At 45.0% G+C, this 21,286-nt stretch overlaps 3 protein-coding genes and 2 non-coding genes across 5 annotated transcripts; all 5 read left to right on the forward strand.

Moving 5' to 3' along the window:
• Positions 1-416: 416 nt before the first annotated feature.
• mfhas1 (multifunctional ROCO family signaling regulator 1) lies at positions 417-10,359 on the forward strand. The gene is made up of 3 exons (XM_068566992.1): positions 417-3,732; positions 8,863-9,081; positions 9,186-10,359. The coding sequence occupies exons 1-2, from the start codon at positions 774-776 to the stop codon at positions 8,991-8,993; spliced, it is 3,090 nt and encodes a 1,029-aa protein (XP_068423093.1). The 5' UTR covers positions 417-773; the 3' UTR covers positions 8,994-9,081; positions 9,186-10,359.
• A 777-nt stretch (positions 10,360-11,136) lies between these two features.
• rpl17 (ribosomal protein L17) lies at positions 11,137-14,542 on the forward strand. Its single transcript, XM_068566996.1, has 7 exons — positions 11,137-11,200; positions 11,605-11,654; positions 11,822-11,862; positions 12,542-12,676; positions 13,168-13,266; positions 13,817-14,008; positions 14,459-14,542. Exons 2-7 carry the CDS (start codon positions 11,615-11,617, stop codon positions 14,504-14,506), a joined length of 555 nt encoding a protein of 184 aa, XP_068423097.1. The 5' UTR covers positions 11,137-11,200; positions 11,605-11,614; the 3' UTR covers positions 14,507-14,542.
• On the forward strand, positions 11,688-11,751 carry LOC137779340 (small nucleolar RNA SNORD58). Its single transcript, XR_011077046.1, has one exon. It is a non-coding gene; the product is annotated as a small nucleolar RNA SNORD58 (small nucleolar RNA).
• Positions 12,219-12,283, forward strand: LOC137779341 (small nucleolar RNA SNORD58). The gene has a single exon (XR_011077047.1). It is a non-coding gene; the product is annotated as a small nucleolar RNA SNORD58 (small nucleolar RNA).
• Positions 14,543-17,152: 2,610 nt separating the features above from the next.
• On the forward strand, positions 17,153-20,879 carry nkx6.1 (NK6 homeobox 1). The gene is made up of 4 exons (XM_068566982.1): positions 17,153-17,699; positions 18,937-19,109; positions 19,861-20,012; positions 20,097-20,879. The coding sequence occupies exons 1-4, from the start codon at positions 17,153-17,155 to the stop codon at positions 20,212-20,214; spliced, it is 990 nt and encodes a 329-aa protein (XP_068423083.1). The 3' UTR covers positions 20,215-20,879.
• The last annotated feature ends 407 nt before the right edge of the window (positions 20,880-21,286 follow it).

Genomic DNA, 21,286 nt, shown 5'->3' on the forward strand with positions numbered 1-21,286 from the left:
TGGTTCTGGATCATGTGGTTCTGGACATGAGTAAATGTTGTTGTTGATGGTCATTACTCATCGTGTCCTGCAGGTGGAGACAAACTCTTCTGTCTCTCAGGTAAAGATTTTAGATCATGTTATGATCACTTAATTTATTTAAAGATTACGTGTGTGTGTGTGTGTGTGTGTGTGTGTGTGTGTGTATATATATATATATATATATATATATATATATATATATATATATATATATATATATATATATATATATATATATATATATATATATAAATAAAGCTGACTGATTGTGACTCTGGAACGGTTTATATTAAAGCCAACCACCTTTTTTAACATTCACTTGTAACAATCACTTTCTTCTCCTCCTCCTCCTCCTCCTCCTCCTCCCCACGCAGGAGAGGGGAGGAGGAGGAGGAGGGTCCACAGATCTGACGCAGTGTGCGGGCCGCCTCACTTCCACTCCCCGCTCCCAGGAAGGAGAGCAGCGGCTCCCCACAGACACGGCTCTATATCCGGGCACGGAGCGATGAGGACGCCGCTGAAGGACGCAGTGACCCCGCGGCGCTGCGCCTCGCATCGGGGCTTCAACCCGCAGCTGTAGCGCGCTGTGGTCTCTGTGGCGCACGAGCAGACGATGCCTTCGCGGCCGCACGCGCTCCTGCCGCCGTTCCTACGCCTCGTAATCCCGCGACACGACCCGTCTTTTGTTCCGCCGAGGGGCGCGCAGGTTTCTGAAGCTCCGCGTCCACCATGCTGCTGCGCGCCGGGTCTCCATGAAGACTCTCCATGATAACAAGGAGGCGGAGGCGGCGGAGGAGGAAGGGGGGTCTGGCTGCAGGGCCGTGCAGGACAAGGAGACCGACCTGAAGACCGCCAGGCTGTGGAGGGACGCCGCCCTGCGCTCCAGGAAGCTGCGCAGCACCCTGCGGCAGCTCACGCTGTGCTCCACCGACAACCAGATCGTCCTGCCGGAGGACATCGCCGAGGTGGAGGCGCTGAACCTGGGCAACAACTCCCTGCAGGAGCTGCCGGACGCGCTGGGGTCCAGCCTCAACAACCTGCGCGTGCTCATGCTGCGCAGGAACCGGTTCTGCGCGGTCCCCCGGGTGGTGCTGGAGCTAGTGCGGCTGGTGGAGCTCGACATGAGCCACAATGGCCTAAGGGGCCTCCCGGACAGCGTGGGCCAGCTGACGGCACTGAAGAAGCTGTGCGTCAGCCACAACAAGATCCAGACTCTGCCGGCTCAGATCGGAGCGCTCGGGTCTCTGGAGGAACTCGACCTGAGCTTCAACGACCTGCACGACCTCCCCGGGTCCTTCTCCGCCCTCGCCAGGTTGCGAACTCTGGACGTGGATCACAACAAGCTGAACCGGTTCCCCCCCGAGATCCTGGCCCTTGGCGAGCTGGAGGAGCTGGATTGCTCCGGCAACAAGTTCCAGGCGTTGCCGGCGGACATCATGAAGCTGCGGTCCATCAAGATCCTGTGGCTCAGCAGCCTCCACATGTCCACGCTGCCGGACTCTTTCTGCCTACTGTGCCAGCTGGAGAGCCTGATGCTGGACGGGAACCAGCTGTCGGCGCTGCCCGCGGCGTTCAGCAACATGCAGAGACTCAAGATGCTCAACCTGTCCTCTAACGAGTTCGAAAACTTCCCCCAGGTGATCCTGAACATCGCAGGGTTGGAGGAGATCTACCTGAGCAGGAACAGGCTGACCCACATCCCAGAGGAGGTTGGGCAGCTGGGGCGGCTGGCCAACCTCTGGCTGGACAACAACCAGCTCACGTACCTGCCCGACTCCATCGTGGATCTGCAAAGACTGGAGGAGCTGGTTCTCCAGGGGAACCAGATCGCCATTCTCCCAGATGACTTTGGGAACCTGTCCAAGGTGAACATCTGGAAGGTGAAGGACAACCCCCTCATCCAGCCTCCGTACGAGGTCTGCATGAAGGGGATCCCGTACATCGCGGCCTACCAGAAGGAGCTGGCTCAAGTGCAGCTGGCCGTGAAGCCACGCCTCAAGCTGGTCCTGATGGGGACCAGCAATGCCGGAAAGACCCGACTGAGGCAGAGCGTGGCGAGCGTGCAGCCGGGCGTTCAGGGCGCTCCGGGAAACAAAGGGATCGAAGTCACCAACTGGGTGGCGGACGCAGAGCGCTGCCTCAGCTTCCTGGTGTTCGACTTGTCGGGGAAGCCGAACTATGACCTCATCAACCCGTTCTTCCTCTCGCCTGGGGCGCTCTACGTCCTCGCCGTCAACCTGAAGGCGTATTTGCCCCAGGACTTCTACGCCCACGTGGGGTACTTCCTCCACCTGCTCGGGGCCAAAGTGCCCCATGCGGTGGTGTGCCTGGTGGGGACGCATGCAGACCTGTGTGGGGAGGCGGAGCTGGAGGACAAGAGTCTGGACATCCACAGACAGATCGGCCTGCAGGAGAAGAGGGACGTCCACGTCCTGAGGACTCAGGCCCTGCAGGTGGACCAGGGGCTGGAGCAGGGCTACAACCTCCGCTGCTCCAGTCCTCACGTCCTCTTCTACGGCGTCTCCGACAGAAACCTGCGGCGGAGGAAGTCGCAGCTGCAGTACATGCTGAACCACCGGCTGCAGATCTTGTCTCCGGTGCTGAGCGTCAGCTGCACGGAGAGCCAGAGGAACATCCAGCGGCTGCGGGACAAGCTCATGTCCGTTGCGGACCACAGGGACATCTTCCCCAACCTTCACCGCGTGCTGCCCAAGTCCTGGCAGGTGCTGGAGGAGCTGCACATCAAGCCCAGAGACCTGTGGCTGTCGTGGTGGGACTCTGCCCGTCTGGGCCTCCAGGCCGGGCTAACGGAGGACCGGCTGCAGAGCGCCTTGTCCTACCTGCACGAGAGCGGCAAGCTGCTGTACTTTGAGGACAGCCTCACCCTGAAGGAGTACGTGTTCCACAACCTCCCGCGCTTCATCGCCATCCTGAACGTGTTCTTCCAGAGGGACGAGCGCTCTCTGCTGGCCCGGCTGCTCTCCGAGGGCGAGAGGGGGGACAGGGGCCGGGTGAGTTTGGTGGTAGAGGACGAGGCGGGGGAGCCCCTGAGAGTGACCCCGCTGCAGCCCCACGTGGAGGGCTTCCTTCAGCACGGCCTCCTGCCCTCCAATGTCATTCGCCTGCTGCTGCGGCCGCTCATCCGGACGCAGCAGGACCTGCAGCTTGTCATGGAGCTTCTGGAGAAGATGGGCATCTGCTACTGCATCAACAAGCCGCGCGGCCGGCCGCTGAACGGCGCTCCGGCCTGGTACAAGTTCCCCAGCTACGTGAGCAGCGAGGAGCCGCAGGCGGAGGCCTCGTCCGGCGGCTCCTCGCCGCCGCCGTGCCCCTTCTTCTCCGTGGAGCAGCTGCACATCCGGTACAGCTTCCCCTTCCTGTTTCCACCCGGCCTGTTCGCGCGCTTCAGCGTGCAGATCAATAGCCACGTGGTGCAGCGGGCGGACGGCCGGCGGCAGATCCTGGCCTACCGAGGTAAAGTCCCCGTGGTGATCAGCCACCGGCCGGCCGGAGGGACGCAGCGGCCGGAGACGCTGTCCATCGCCAGCCACGCCTCGCTGCCCAACATCTGGACCGCCTGGCAGGCCGTCACACCGCTGGTGGAGCAGCTGGACGCGCTGCTGCAGGAGTGGCCCGGTCTGCTGTACTCCGCCCACGTGCTCTGCTCCAAGTGCCTGAAGAGGGGCGCAGCCCAGCCGCACGGCTTCCCAGGTAAGACCCGAGGACACGCCCACACCTGTGCAACCGACTAGTGTAATGACTAATACTCAGTTGGAATGTGTTTATTCGACATTTAGACATAACTAATATTTTACTTAGAGCGATAACAATAAGATATATTACAAAGAAAAGCACCAAAGAGATGAGACATGTTTAAAGTAATAACATTTATTTTATGAGATGCGTTTTTGAGATGAGATCTTTGATTCTTAAAAATTAAAGGACACAAAGGGTAAAATCATGAATAATTTTATCAGAGGCTAACAGTTTCCCCCGGTTTCCCGTCTTTAAGCTAAGCTAAGCTAACCAGCTTCAGAGGGACACTGAGGAAGAGGATTCCACTAAATGATGGAAGTCGTCTCCTCATCCTCGTTTTCTTTTCTTTTTTTCTGATCCATTAAACACTCAGCTTTTAAGAGCTTTTATTGTGGCGGCCTGATGTGATTATTCTGATTCATAATCAATAATTTAGTCAGAAGGTTTCTATGCGCTGACAGACATTGTGCGGATGTTTCTGCTTGATTCCCGAGTTTTAAGTTCTAATACTTTAAACTAGTTTCTGTTTTTTATAACTTCTCCTTCAAAATAAAAGACCTGCAGCAGTTTTACAAACAACTCAAAATACTAAACGTACAGGATCCTGATCCGTTTTGAGTCTCAACATGTTCAGACTGAAACCTAAAACGTCAGGAAGAACAGGTTCTTCTTCTTCTTCTTCTTCTTCTTCTCTGGTTTTAATCCGATTTAAATCCTGTAACTGGATTAAAACGAGCAGAGAGTGAGAGAAAAGATCCACAAGAGGGAAAGTGCTGCGACCGACCAGCCTCACACACATACATACACACACATATCTCTCTCTCACCCTCACTCTCTCTCTTTGTGTGTGTGTGTGTGTGTGTGTAATTATTTATTTATATGAATAATTCCTGTGTATTGATTCCAGACTGTAAGTTTGTGTCTGTACATAGTAAACTAACAGCTCAGCGTTTCTTTGTAGTCGACATGTTGAAACTCGTCTGCTGCTTCATGTTGACTCGGCTCAGACAGGAAGTGACATCATCGTGCGTCATGTGACCGGCGGGCCGGCCTGTGATGACATTATCAGGTGTGATGTAGCAATATGCTGATCAGCTGATGACTCTTTTAAAGGTGTTATTGATGTTATTGTTACCTTCACTTGGTGAAGACTAAATAATCTGACTCTGTGACTCTGTGACTCTCTGGCTCTCTGGCTCTCTGGCTCTGTGACTCTGTGACTCTGTGACTCTCTGACTCTGTGACTCTGTGACTCTTTGACTCTCTGGCTCTGTGACTCTTTGACTCTCTGGCTCTGTGACTCTGTGACTCTTTGACTCTCTGGCTCTGTGACTCTGTGGCTCTTTGACTCTGTAACTCTGTGGCTCTTTGACTCTGTGACTCTGTAGCTCTGTGGCTCTGTGACTCTGTGGGTCTTTGACTCTGTGACTCTGTGACTCTCTGACTCTGTGACTCTGTGACTCTGTGACTCTCTGACTCTGTGACTCTTTGACTCTGTAACTCTGTGGCTCTTTGACTCTGTGACTCTGTGGCTCTGTGGCTCTGTGACTCTGTGGCTCTGTGGCTCTGTGGCTCTGTGACTCTGTGACTCTGTGGCTCTGAGTTATTTCTGGAGTGTTTCCTGTGGACTGAAGTAGGACACATTCCTGAGCAGCTCTCAGTGGTGCAGCTGCTGATCACTGAGGATTATGTTGATCCTCTCGTCAGCAGATCTGTTTCTCACGTCCTGGTTTTCCTCTGAGTCTCTTGAGACGGAGAGCTGTCTGACTGCTGCTAGCATGTTAGCTCGCAGGCTGACGGGTTCTTTTGTTTTGAAGGAACGTTTTGTTGATCAATAGGAAAGTAAACAACTATTGATTAGTTTAATAACTAATGTTCAGCGTGAATATTCCTGCTCCCTACTGAGCATGTGCAGACCAGAACTACAGAAACTGAAATGAGAGCAGCAGTGCATGATGGGAGCAGCAGCTCTGGTCCTGAGGAGGATTAGTGACCGTAAGCTCGCATGATCTCTGGTTCTGGTCATGTGACCCAGTTACCAGGTGACGGGTGAGGAAGAGGAGGAGTCTTCCTCTCCTTGGCTCTTGAACTCATTTCTATTTCGGGGTGGAAGATTGTAAATATTTAAATGAAAGTGACGGCTGGACGAGCCAATCGGAGAGCAGGAGGAAGTGATGCGATGTCGTTCTATCGGATCAGAAACAAAATGGCCGCCACTGTGAGGAGCAGTGTAATCCGGTTGAAGCAGTTGGACGTTGTTAATCTGAGCGCTCGTTGTGATCAGCTATTGTTGTTGTTGTGATAAGAATGTGGACATTCAAAGAGATTCAGATTGATGTGTTTCTATTTATGAAGTAGTTCATGTAGATCAGGACACTGAGGAGTAGCTTCACTTTCTTTTCTCCCATGAAGGAAATGTTTAGTACATAATGATTTACACATCATTCAGCATCAAAAACATGTTGGAACGTGTGTAACTTCTTTAAAGACATGAAGACTTTCTCATAATATAAAACGGATAAAAGCAGAAAGAGGCTCACAATGGAACAGGAAGTGACTGAAGAGCTTCCTGGAAACAGGAAGAGTACCTCCTCACAGGAGCCGCTCTCTTTCCTTTTATGGAGGCAGGCGGCCGGCGAGAAGGAATGTGAGGAGGGAGGAGGGAGGAATGGGAGGAAGGGGAGGAGGAGGAGGAGGAAGAGGAAGGGGAGGAGGAGGAGGAGGAGGAGGAGGAGGAGGAGGAGGAGGAGGAGGAGGAGGAGGAGGAGGAGGAGGAGGAGGAGGAGGAGGAGGAGGAGGAGGAGGAGGAGGAGGTCTAATTCCGGGCACACAGCTGGACACATGAGCTGCTTACTAATGAAAAACAAATCTAATCTGGTGGAAGAAATATTTACATATTTATGAAGTGAAAGTGTGTCACTGCTTTATTTGAGACTTCTCCATAAGGACATTCAACTCTGGCTGTACTCTGTCTTCTGTCTGTCTTCTGTCTGTCTTCTGGCTGTACTCTGACTGTCTTCTGGCTGTCTTCTGACTGTCTTCTGACTGTCTTCTGGCTGTCTTCTGACTGTCTTCTGGCTGTCTTCTGACTGTCTTCTGACTGTCTTCTGGCTGTCTTCTGACTGTCTTCTGGCTGTCTTCTGACTGTCTTCTGGCTGTCTTCTGACTGTCTTCTGACTGTCTTCTGGCTGTCTTCTGGCTGTACTCTGACTGTCTTCTGACTGTCTTCTGACTGTCGGCTGTCTTCTGTCTGTCTTCTGGCTGTCTTCTGTCTGTCTTCTGACTGTCTTCTGACTGTCTTCTGGCTGTCTTCTGGCTGTACTCTGACTGTCTTCTGACTGTCGGCTGTCTTCTGTCTGTCTTCTGTCTGTCTTCTGACTGTCTTCTGGCTGTCTTCTGACTGTCTTCTGGCTGTACTCTGACTGTCTTCTGTCTGTCTTCTGTCTGCCTTCTGACTGTCGGCTGTCTTCTGTCTGTCTTCTGGCTGTCTTCTGTCTGTCTTCTGACTGTCTTCTGGCTGTACTCTGACTGTCTTCTGACTGTCTTCTGTCTGTCTTCTGACTGTCGGCTGTCTTCTGTCTGTCTTCTGTCTGTCTTCTGACTGTCTTCTGGCTGTCTTCTGTCTGTCTTCTGACTGTCTTCTGGCTGTCTTCTGACTGTCTTCTGACTGTCTTCTGGCTGTACTCTGTCTGTCTTCTGACTGTCTTCTGGCTGTCTTCTGACTGTCTTCTGGCTGTCTTCTGACTGTCTTCTGGCTGTACTCTGACTGTCTTCTGTCTGTCTTCTGTCTGTCTTCTGACTGTCGGCTGTCTTCTGTCTGTCTTCTGACTGTCTTCTGGCTGTACTCTGACTGTCTTCTGTCTGTCTTCTGACTGTCTTCTGTCTGTCTTCTGTCTGTCTTCTGACTGTCTTCTGTCTGTCTTCTGGCTGTACTCTGACTGTCTTCTGGCTGTCTTCTGGCTGTACTCTGACTGTCTTCTGGCTGTAGCTGAGAGATCCAGTATCTCCGGCTCCAGACAGACCAGTCGTCTCCAGACCAGCAGAGAGAAGTAAACGGATCAATAAGCCGAATGGTTTGAGTGGTGAGGGGGTGAGGGGGTGAGGGGGTGAGACTTCTCCTCCTCCTGCTGAGCAGAGGGAACACGCTCTTCACAGCAGCGCTGCTCCTGATGGTCAGAGGACAAATGATCATATTTACTAAATTATTCCAACAGACAGTTTCATAAACTTAGCAGCTACTCTGCTAAACTCAGTAACATCAGGTTATTATCAATATTATGATTGATTCTCTCAACAGAAGCCCCCTATAATAATAATAATAATAATAATAATAATAATAATAATAATAATAACAACAATCATAATCATAATAATAATAATTAGAGCTGCTGTGAGCTGGCCTTCGCTCAAGCATGTCGGAGACCAGACAATTTAAGTTTTTAAAATTTGAGTTTAAGTTTTTAAAACTTAAAAAACTTACTTTTAAAAAACTTAAATCACTTAAACTTAGAAAACTGAAAACACTTTAAAAAACAATTGTATTTAATTTGTAGGAATAATTGGAGTACAATGCCTGAAATCAAGGAAAACGCCAAAATTGAGCAATTCACTGCAGCGCCCCCTGGTGTTTAAAAAAAGTGTGTACGTTAAGGGACACGATGTTGACATGCACTACAACGCGATAGGTTAAGTGATTTGGAAGTTTTATGTATCGACGTACGAAGTCTGGCCCCGAAGAGGTTACTTGGGTTGTATCTTCCACACACAATGAGATATCAAGAAAAATGAAAATATCTGATGAAATATAATATGACGCATGAGAACGTGAATAATACCAAATTATAATCAACATTTGCATTTCAATGGGTCCTCCGCTCTGACTGTCAGAGCTCGGGCCCTGATCACTATGACAACAGCAGTAACAGGTTCAACATGTGCTCTTTAATACAGAGACCAGGTGCCCCCTGCTGGCCACGTGCAACACTCACTCTCTCTCACACATATGATATGATGTGATGTGACGCTCCTTGTTGTTTATCTGTCTGACTTCCTGTCTATCTGTCTGACTTCCTGTCTGTGTTCCAGGTGAGCTGCTGAGTCAGCAGAGGCCTGAAGGTCTGACTGAGCTCATCTGTCCAGAGAACGGGTCTGAGCGTGTCGACGTGGCGCTGGTCTACCCCCCCACCCCCACCGTGGTCAGCCCGGGGCTCAAGTGAGCTGAGGGCCCGCCCCCTGTGGCCACGCCCACTGCAGCCACGCCCACTGCAGCCACGCCCATACTGACAGCAGCTCACTGGCTCACGCGTACGTACTCCTTCATTACTCAGTTTCATGTCTGCAGGTTTAGGGATAAGTGTTTATAATGTGTGTTTGTCTTCATACATGACTTTGGCTCTCTCCTCCTGCAGGTTGCTCCTCCTCCGAGGTCAATGTGGCGTCTCCTCCGAGGACAATGTGGCGTCTCCTCCGAGGACAATGTGGCGTCTCCTCCGAGGACAATGTGGCGTCTCCTCCGAGGACAATGTGGCGTCTCCTCCGAGGTCAATGTGGCGTCTCCTCCGAGGTCAATGTGGCGTCTCCTCCGAGGTCAATGTGGCGTCTCCTCCGAGGACAATGTGGCGTCTCCTCCGAGGACAACGTGGCGTCTCCTCCGAGGACAACGTGGCGTCTCCTCCGAGGACAACGTGGCGTCTCCTCCGAGGACAACGTGGCGTCTCCTCCGAGGACAACGTGGCGTCTCCTCCGAGGACAACGTGGCGTCTCCTCCGAGGACAACGTGGCGTCTCCTCCGAGGACAATCAGACGTTTCTCCACTTCCTGTCACGTCTGATTCCTTCTGGACTGAAATGTGTTGAAATGTTCGACCTGAACGCAGCAAAGCAGGAAGAGCTGGAGCCGTCAGCTGCTTAGCTTAGCATAAAGACTGTAAACGGATGCAAACTGCTAGCCTGGTTCCGTGATGCATCACATCTGTGTTTACATTCTGTTCATGTGAAATAATCCTGAGGCTGATTTTATAAAAACTACTATTATTATTAAAGCTGCAGCACAATATAATATTTATCACAAGTGTTTTACTGCAGCAAAAATGCTTTTTTTTCCATTGTGCAAATACTTTGTTGCAAGTAAAAGTACAAAAAGTATCAGCGTCAAAATATACTGAAAGTACTAAAGTAAAAGTATGTAAGGATGATAAAGTACAATATTTACTCTCAGGTGTACTGAAGGAGTACAAGTACCTCCACTAAAGTACAAGTACCTCAGAAATGTACAGTACTTGAGTACATGTAATTACTTTCCACCAATTATCACAACCATGATGAATAGAAAATACATAAAGTCACAAAAGGGAGAAATTATATCTATATATAAAAATAAATGCTAAGTGACACAGCTGCATCTCCATAGAGGAGAGAGGAAGAGGAGGAGGAAGATCAACATGAGATGACCTTTGACCTCGAGGATCTTCAGGAGAGTTTCAGGTCTTTTGTTTGTCTGAATGTTTTTCACTGAATGTGTAAATAATAAATTTATTTTTGTAAACAAGAGAACAAACAATCAACAGGAAGTAACCAAATAAACAACTGCTTTAGAACTCTGTGTTTTATTAAGATGTTCTGTAGGGAACCTTAATGAGAACCTTATGTTCCTAAGTAACATGAATATTACCTTATATTACTATGTAACAACATGAATAATATTACATTACATTACTATTAAAGTAACAATATTATTCCATTACATTACTATTAAATAACCAACGTGATAATATTGTTATTAAATGTCAGGAAACACTCAACTCGTTTTTGTTCACGTTTGAGTGTGTGATCTCATGAACTTGAGATCAGACAATCAAATTAAACAACTTTATGTGTTTTATTTTTTTAAGTAAAAGTATCAGGATCAAAATGTAATTACTCCTGATGCAGAATTATATATTACTTATTTAAAATTTTAATGTGTAATTAATAATACATCATTTATTAGTTGTCAGATAAATGTAAGATAACATAATATAGGTAGGATAATATAGATACTATAATATGAGATAATACTTTAATAATCCAACAGCAGATGGTGTAATGTAAACAAGAAGTATAACTTACAGAATACATATATATATATATATATATATATATATATATATATATATATATATATATATATATATATATATATATATATATTTTTATATATATATATATATATATATATATATATATATATATATATATATATATATATATATATATATATATATATATATATACGTCTGCGTGAGAACAGCTGAGCTACACCGCCCCCTGCTGTCCGAGTGGACGCACTGCGCCTCCGAGCCACCAGGGGGCGGTGCCGCGGCGTGGAAGGCTGAAGAGGAGGCGCGCCGTCCCCGGTTCTTCCTCTTCCCTCCGCGGCCTCAGAGGTAACACAACCGTCCCGCTAGCGGAGACGAGAATCTACGTTCAATCTTCACCGAATCTTTACCATCATTCGTTTAAACCCGCTGCGTTTAGCTAACAACCGTTAAACATGTCAGCTAATGTTGCATTTCTGTGTTTAAAGACGGGAAATTAGTTGTATTGTGATATTTGTCACTCTGCGTTGCTGTCCGCCATCTTGGATCCTTCTGCACCAAACCCCAGCCAAGAAACGCTAATTTCTGAACTATAGTTTCTTGTGTTTCACAACGGGTCCTGTAGTTTCTGATCCCTGTTTGTGGAGGCCGTTAGAGCCGAAACATCATCTAACACGAGCTGATATCAACCGGAAGTTTCGAGAAACCTTTTGTGGTGTTATTTAATAAATAAACTGTCTCCGATCCTCCAGATACCTGAAGATGGTCCGCTACTCTCTCGACCCGGAGAACCCGACTAAATGTGAGTCCCACGTGGGGTTAAAGCCTCGTTCTGCAGCTGTGATGAAGACTTAGGACACCTTTGATTTACTGTGAAACTACACGATGACCTGAGCTGCTGCACGTGTTTATTTTAACGGTACAGGCCGGTTCTAATGGTGCTAATGGTTCTGCTGGTTTGTTCCACAGCATGCAAGTCGAGGGGCTCCAACCTGCGCGTTCACTTCAAGGTTTGAAGTGTTTCACTTGTAGTTTATTGTTTTAACTTTTAGTTTATTTTACTTAAATGTTTTAAACCTGGTTATCTGTTCCTTTATTCCCCACCAGGAAGTGAATATTACTATAATCATCTTTTTATAAGTCAGACATCATACTGTCTGGTAGTGGAGACATTTACAAATATTACATTTTTTCTTGAATTTTATTCATGAAATATTAAACAGGAATTAAAATGCAGAAAAGTACTTTATTTATTGTTTTAGATTATGTCAAAATAAATGTCTCTAACACATTTATATTGATTACTGGTCAGTTTACATGACATTAGAACTGAATATTGCGTGTATATATATATATTACATGGTGAACGCAGTGATGATTATTTAGGACACCTTTGATCCACATGAAGATGAAATATAAGATCTGAGCGTTCTGATGAGTATTGATCACTAGTGTAGCGGATCAATAACATGAAGGTGATGGGAATATTATGATGTATAAAAAAGGATTTAAATGTTATGAGGAGAAGGCTAGTAGCATGTAGATAATTAAGTAATGATAAACCATCTGTTTGTGTAAAGTAGTTTAATCAGGAAGCAAACTGTTAAATGGGTTTATTACTGCTCTGATTGGCCCCCGCTGTTGGCTCCGCCCCTTCATAATCCGCGTGGCGCTTGTTTTCTCCACCAGAACACCCGTGAGTCGGCCCAGGCCATCAAGGGGATGCACATTCGCAAAGCCAACAAGTACCTGCGGGACGTGATCGTGAAGCACCAGTGCGTCCCGTTCCGGCGCTACAACGGAGGCGTGGGCCGCTGCGCTCAGGTACGTGCTCCCGCAGGTCCACCGCCGGGTTCCCCGCAGAACCATAGCCCGGTTCCCCGCAGAACCATAGCCCGGTTCCCCCCGCAGCGGAACAGTTAGCTTGCTGAGATGCTAACGGCTGCTGGCGCTTCTCATCACGAAGCTAATGGTTCTTTCCTGCGGCGGGAACCAGTTCTGCGGTGGTTCCCCTGGTTCCCTAGCGCCCTGATAAGCACTTGATGTACCTAAAAGTAGTACTTTTGACCTAAGAGCGTCCTTCTGTGTACTTGTACACGCTTTGTATACAGTGAGGTACTTGTACATGCTATATACGTATTTAAGGATACTTCTACATGTTTTGTGTTCTCACACACATTTCGTACTTAGGGTTAGTAGTTAGTGTTTTTTGGTTGTACTTTTACATGCTTTGTAGTTACTTAAAGGTACTACTTGTGCATACTGTGCCTGAGGTTAGTACTTGTAAACACTGTTGTTGTTGTTGTTGTTTGCAGGCTAAGCAGTTCGGCTGGACTCAAGGCCGCTGGCCCAAGAAGAGCGCAGAGTTCCTGCTGCACATGCTGAAGAATGCCGAAAGCAACGCAGAGCTCAAGGTACCTGAACGCCTCACGGGAAGAAGTCTGAAGACACTCCTATTGAAAGAGACAACTGTCAATCAGCGCTGAAAGGGGCGGGGCTTCAGGATAGATGTGGTTTTAAAACTGAAATAATTTTTAGTGTAAAACAAACAGAACATTCAGAGTTAAAAAACAAATAAAACTAAAGAGGTCAATTTAAATGAAGTGAGATTTATAACTGAATAGTGTTTATTTATTTATTTATTTATTTATTTATTTATATATATATATATATATATATATATATATATATATATATATATATATATATATATATAATTTTATATCACATGGTGAACGCAGTGATGATGATTTAGGACACCTTTGATCCACATGAAGATGACTTGTAAGATCTGAGCGTTCTGATTACGTAACTGGTGAAGAGGAAGAAGAGTATCACTGCAGACGTCAGTTTCACATTTGTTTGACCCTTGTTCTTCTTCTGTGGTGCTTTAGTGTTTTTATAGTGTTATTGAAGCTCCGAGCTGGTCTGGGTGTTCTGGTTCTGATCCGGTCTGGTTTGCAGGGTCTGGACGTGGACTCTCTGGTGATCGAGCACATCCAGGTCAACAAGGCGCCTAAGATGCGGCGCCGTACGTACCGCGCTCACGGCCGCATCAACCCGTACATGAGCTCTCCGTGCCACATCGAGATGATCCTCACCGAGAAGGAGACCATCGTACCCAAACCCGAGGAGGAGGTGGCCCAGAAGAAGAAGGTGGGTCCTGTTCTGCTGGTCTGACCCAAATAAAACTACAGCGGCCATTTTAAACGAAGAACATAACTGAATTAGATGAAAAATATTATTTATATATATAAATATATGGTATATACGAATGTTTTTTTTAATATATAAGAATATTTTTAGAATTTATTTTTTAATGTATACGAATATTTGTAATAGATGGGCGTCATGCTGCCCTGCAGCGGCACATTAAACTGTAGACGTGAACGTCAGACCTCTCGAGTTAAACCGTGAACGCAGTGATGATGATTTAGGACACCTTTGATCCTCATGAAGAGACTTACAAGACCTGAGCGTTCTGATCACGACGGGTATCAGCTGTGTTGTCGCCCTGTGGGTCTGTGGTGTGGGTCTGTGTTGTCGCCCTGTGGGTCTGTGTTGTGGGTCTGTGTGTTCACCCTGTGGTTTGTGTTTTCTCCTCAGGTTTCCCAGAAGAAGCTGAAGAAGCAGAAGCTGATGGCTCGCGAATAAAATTATAAATAAAAACTACACATTCTGACCGGAAAACTTCTGCTGCGTCTTTCTGTGTACTTATACACACTTTGTCTACCTTGGGGTACTTATACACACTTTGTCTACCATGGGGTACTTGTATTGTTTACTACGGGGGTACTTAAATGCATTTTGTGTACTCCCAAGGGGGTGTAATTATACACACTTTGTGTACTACGAGGGTACATGTACACACTGTGTACTATGGGGGTACCTGTACACACCTTGTGTACCACGCGGGTATTTGTACACACTTTGTGTACTACGTGGTGTTTCTACACTTGTCTATCATGGGGTACTCCTACATGTACTTAGAGGTAGTACTTTTTAACACTGTACTCTGGGCTACTTATAGATATATTCAGGAGTATTTATAGACTCATATACTCAGGGGTACTTGTATGTCCACACTGTTCTCTGGTGGTACAAATAAAATTAATATCTACGTAAATCTCCTTAAAGGTAAAACTTATACACACAAACACTTTCCTCTTCTGAGGGGTATTCATGTACTTAAAGGTAGCATTCACAGTATATACACTATGTACACATGGACTCAGATGGTGTATGTATATAGATATAGATATATGTGTGTATATACATATAGATATGTGTGTGTGTATATATGTGTGTGTGTGTATACACACACACGTTATTCTGATCAAGACCTGTGATGACGTCACACCAGCAGCAGGGGGCGCTGCTGTTCCTCTAGAGTCTCACACAGGAAATTAATGTATTCATATTAAAACTATTTACACAAACTAATATCAAACTGGACCTTCACGACAACAACATACTTATTTCATTTAATACATATGTATTTACATCTGCCTCAAATCATTATTTTAATTTTATGTTTTATTTATTCTATAATGCTTAGACATACATTATAGATTAACAGAGACTGATCATCTTGTGTTATTACATTATGAGTCATTAAAAACTCAATGTATATTATGAGTTATTACATTATTTAAAAACTCTAATTTTAACCTATGTATGATTTTAACTCTATGATGTTAACTCTTTAGGATTTAAAATCGTAACGCGTTATGATTTTAAATCACAACTGTTTTAAAATCACAAATCTTTATGATGTTAACTCTTCATGATTTTAACTCTTTTTGATTTTAACTCTTTTTGATTTTTACTCTTTCTTCAACAGTTTTAATTTTGAATGTTTTCATTCTGAATCTTTTCTTTCATTACTTTCGGCCTCTAAAGTCATAAATCATGAATGTTTCTTTGTTAACAGGAAGTGAGTCCAGATGTTTTGTTGTGTTTCACATCTGCAAACAGATTAATGTCAACAAGTACATTAATATTCAGTGTTCTTCTTCTGTGGTCCAATAAGAGCAGCTGGAGGCGCAGAAGAAGAAACAATGAAAAGATGAAATGTTCTGACAGCTGTTCTCTGGTCACATGACCGTCCTGCCGGCTCCCATGATGCACCACTGCACTGATTACTGACTTACTCATGTGTTCAAGATTTATTAAAGATGTATTAAAGATTTATTAATGATTTATATTAAGATCAGATGAGTGAGAGGAGCTGGTCTACAGTCGGAACTATTGTTTCTTAAACTGTTTTCACATTAATTATAATTATTATATTAATATACTTTATATATAATATTAATTAATTATATTTTTCACATTATTTTAATATAATGTTAATATAGTATAATATGAATTTATCATATTTATTTCACATTAATATACATATTTAATATAAATCAACATTAATGCTCGACGCAACTTTACATGTTGAATAATAATAAACCATTTATTTTCTTTAAATTATAATAAATATTGAAGTTCATGTTTTCATATATTTTAAAGTTTAAGAAAGTTACTCAATATTTAAATAACTTTACCTTCTAATCCTTTACTAAACACTAATAATTATAACTATTATTATTATTATTATAATTATAATTACCCCTCATTTAAAGATGTGAATAACTCGTTTCCTCTCGACAGGAACATAAAGACTTAATAAATCCACATTCTTTTTCTGAACTTTATTTTAAAATCAAATATTGTTTCTTCTCTGATTAGAGCTTCAGCCAATCAGGTGGCTTCCCGAAACCCAGCTGGCCGCGTCACCGTCCTGTGAGCCAATCGGAGCGCAGCGCCCCCCCTCCCCTCGGGCCCTCCCCCTCGGCCTCGCCCCCTCTCTGAAGTTTGAGCTCGCGCGCAGAACAGAGGCTCCTGTTACTTTCTAACTTGCTCCTCAGCTGCAGGAGACCCGGACCACCGAGTCCTCATCTGTCTGCAGGAGACCCGGACCACCGAGTCCTCATCTGTCTGCAGGAGACCCGGACCACCGAGTCCTCATCTGTCTGCAGGAGACCCGGACCACCGAGTCCTCTCTCTGTCTGCAGGAGACCCGGACCACCGAGTCCTCTCTCTGTCTGTAGGAGACCCGGACCACCGAGTCCTCTCTCTGTCTGGTCTTTGCTGCTGAAGTCTTTCTGGATCGGGTCTGAGATGGACTTTCCCTGCGCGTCCATAGCAGCGCGGGTTCTGGTCTAGTCGCAGTCCGGACTCTGTCAGGTGTGCAGGGGGGCCCTCGAGACCCAGACCCGGCTCCCGCGACCCGGACCCCGCAGAGCGGTGATGTTAGCGCTGGGCCCGATGGACGGGTCCCGGCAGAGCTTCCTCCTCAGCACCCCCCCTCTGGCGGCCCTGCACAGCATGGCCGAGATGAAGACCCCTCTGTACCCGGCCTACCCGCTGTCCTGCGCCGGGCCCAACTGCTCCACGTCCCCGGCCACCACGTCCCCGAACCCGGGCGGCGTGGCTGCGTCCTCGTCCCCGGGGGGAAAGGGCTCGTCGGGCCCGGGCTCCGGGCTCGGGTCCCCGCAGCTCTGCTCGTCTTCTGCGACCCCTCACGGGATCAACGACATCCTGAGCCGGCCCCCCGCGGCGCCGCTCGGGGCCGCGGCCGGCGCGTCCTGCCCCGCGGGGCTCCTGGCGGCGCTGCCCCGCTTCAGCAGCCTCAGCCCGCCGCCGCCGCCCGGGCTGTACTTCAGCCCCGGGACCGCCGTGGCCGTTGCTCGGTACCCGAAGCCGCTGGCCGACCTCCCGGGCCGGACGCCCATCTTCTGGCCCGGCGTGATGCAGAGCCCGCACTGGAGGGACGCGCGCTTCTCCTGCTCCCCGCGTAAGAGAGAGGAAGAGAGAGGGGGACCAGGTGGCGTTATGCTGGTTAATATGTCCTAAATATAATAACTACAATGCAGCGTTATGCTGGTTAATATGTCCTAAATATAATAACTACAATGCAGCGTTATGCTGGTTAATATGTCCTAAATATAATAACTACAATGCAGCGTTATGCTGGTTAATATGTCCTAAATATAATAACTACAATGCAGCGTTATGCTGGTTAATATGTCCTAAATATAATAACTACAATGCAGCGTTATGCTGGTTAATATGTCCTAAATATAATAACTACAATGCAGCGTTATGCTGGTTAATATGTCCTAAATATAATAACTACAATGCAGCGTTATGCTGGTTAATATGTCCTAAATATAATAACTACAATGCAGCGTTATGCTGGTTAATATGTCCTAAATATAATAACTACATTGCAGCGTTATGCTGGTTAACATGTTTTAAATATATATTTGTAATGAAGCTTTATATTTCATAATTATGTGTCTTCATATTAATCGTTGTTTTTTAAATATAATAACTATAATGCAGCTTCACGCTAATTAATATGTTTAAAATATATAACTATAATTTCAATTCATAGTTATCGTTGTGTTTAAAATATACTTATTATAATGTAACTTCATATTAATCATTATGTTTAAAATATATAACTCATGTGCAGCATCATCTTAATCATGTTGATGATGAACATGATCATTATATTAATCATATAAATCATAGGTTCATATAATCATGGTAATTATGTCAATAAAACTACAGGTTGTTTATAATATAATAAACTATAATATCTCCATCAAATTAATAAAATATAATATGAACTATTATTTTATATCATAATAATAAATATTTCCTATAGATGAATGCAGATTATTTACAATAAACCCTCTGATATAAACTATTGTATTAATATAAACTGTGATATTAATATACACTGTTATATTAATATTTAAACTATTGTATTGTATTAATATATATATATATATATATATATATATATATATATATATATATATATATATATATATATATATATAAGCATTTATATATGTGTATATATATATATATTAATAACTCCATGCAGACCACGGCTCCATCCTGCTGGATGACGGGAAGAGGAAGCACACCGTCCTGTTTACACTATAATAACTGTATGCAGTATAATAACTGTATTCATATTAATATATTAATATGAATACATTCATAACCCCGTGCAGACCACGGCTCCATCCTGCTGGATAAGGACGGGAAGAGGAAGCACACCCGGCCCACGTTCTCCGGGCAGCAGATCTTCGCTCTGGAGAAAACCTTCGAGCAGACGAAGTACCTCGCGGGGCCCGAGCGCGCGAGGCTGGCCTACAGCCTGGCCATGACGGAGAGCCAGGTCAAGGTATTCTACACTATTATATTCATATATATATATCATATAGAGGCTGGCCTACAGCCTGGCCATGACGGAGAGCCAGGTCAAGGTATTCTATTATATCTTATTATATTGTTATATACTATAATACGATATGGACGTACCGCAGACAGCTCATCATAAACATGTTCAAATTTATATTAATATAATATTCAAACTCATCATGCTGTTCATGATGCACATTAATATTAGTAATATCTTCTATTTATGCTGATACTTGACAGTAATAACTGTTATTCATGCTAAATAATAATAATATAAATAATATCTTCTATTTTTGCTGAACATCAATATTATATTATTATAATATAATATGCAATTAATTAGTTTAAGACTATAATTAATAAATAATTGTAGGTGTTTAACGTTAAACATGTTTAATGTTTATTATTTTATTAATGTTTCTCTCATGAGCTAAACGACATTTAATGCTCGAGCCTTATGGCTCATAACGCAATTATTATTGTTATATTTATGGTTTCACATCTTTACATCTATAAATCATGTTTTATTACCTTTAATATAACTTTATTATAATGAAACATGCGCGTTAAGTATATATTGATATTATATTATTATACTATGATTATATTATTATTACATGATATATTCAGTCTAAATAATAATATTTATTTCAGAATCCTTCATCCAGTTCTTGTCAGAAACGTGTGTGTGTGTGTGTTCGCGCGCGCGCGTGTTTGTGCGTGTGCCTGCGCAGGTGTGGTTCCAGAACAGACGCACGAAGTGGAGGAAAAAGCACGCGGCCGAGATGGCGACCGCGAAGAAGAAGCAGGACTCTGACGCGGAGCGGCTGAAGGGGACGTCGGACAACGAGGACGAGGACGAGGACTACAACAAGCCCCTGGACCCGGATGAGGACTACAACAAGCCCCTGGACCCGGATGAGGACTACAACAAGCCCCTGGACCCGGATGAGGACTACAACAAGCCCCTGGACTCCGACGACGACAAGATCTCCATGCTGCTGCACAAGCACCAGCAGCCGGGGGCGGGGCTTCTGCTGCCGGGGGCGGGGCTTCGGCTGCACACGTCAGAGAACGATAGCTCCTAATTGCTGCTGCTCCTCTTCCTCTTCTTCATCTCCTCCTCTTCCTAACTTCGTAACTCCTCCTCTTCCTCTTCTGAGCAGTAGACGAACTCTCTGAGTCAAACATTTTCCTGTTGGGACTTCCTGTTAAGACTTCCTGTCGGGACTTCCTGTCAAGACTTCCTGTTTGGAATTCCAGTTGGGACTTCCTGTCAAGACTTCCTGTCGGGACTTCCTGTCAAGACTTCTAGTTAGGACTTCCTGTCGGGACTTCCTGCCAAGACTTCCTATTGAGAATTCCTGTCAAAACTTCCTATCAAGACTTTCAGTTTTTGACTTCCTGTCAAGACTTCCTGTTGGGATTTCCAGTTAGGACTTCCTGTTGGGACTTCCTGTTGGGACTTCCTGTTGGGACTTCCTGTTGGGACTTCCTGTGAGCTCCAGTTGTAAATAGAAGCTGAGAGAACAGACTCTCGGCTGGTTTCGGCGTCACAGAGACAAACTAAATATATTTAACCTTCACTCGGTCAATGAACGCACCACGTGCGGCACTGAATGCACCGCGCACAGTGAAGGCCTCTCCGGGGGCCCTGAACACACCGCGCGCAGAGAAGACCTCTCAGAGGCCCCTGAACGCACCGCACGCAGTGAAGGCCTCACCAGGCCCCTGAACGCACCGCGCACCTGTACAGGAGACTTCTTTACTTTATTTATATGTTTGTGACCTGATGAAGAGTCTCATTATGTAATGCACTTTTATTTAATAAAACTACAATGATGGCTTCTTGTCTCACCACAAACTCATTTATTCATTAACTTTAATATTAATATTATTGTTATTATTATATTAAGATTTCATTATTACCATAGTAATACTCTTGTTTTTATTAGTGATATATGTATGGTTGTTATTATTAGTATTTCATGATGAGAACTATTTCCCTTTTAAAATTAATAATGAATAAAAACATTTTCTGAACGAAAAACATTCACTGAACTTTTTAATAAAATAACTAAATGTTGAGGACAGAAAAAACATCCTATATATATATATATATATATATATATATATATATATATATATATATATATATAT

The sequence above is a fragment of the Clinocottus analis genome, unplaced genomic scaffold (assembly GCF_023055335.1).
Source record: "Clinocottus analis isolate CAN_PGR_092001 unplaced genomic scaffold, fCliAna1.0.p SCAF_72, whole genome shotgun sequence".
NCBI classification, from domain to species: Eukaryota; Metazoa; Chordata; class Actinopteri; order Perciformes; family Cottidae; genus Clinocottus; species Clinocottus analis.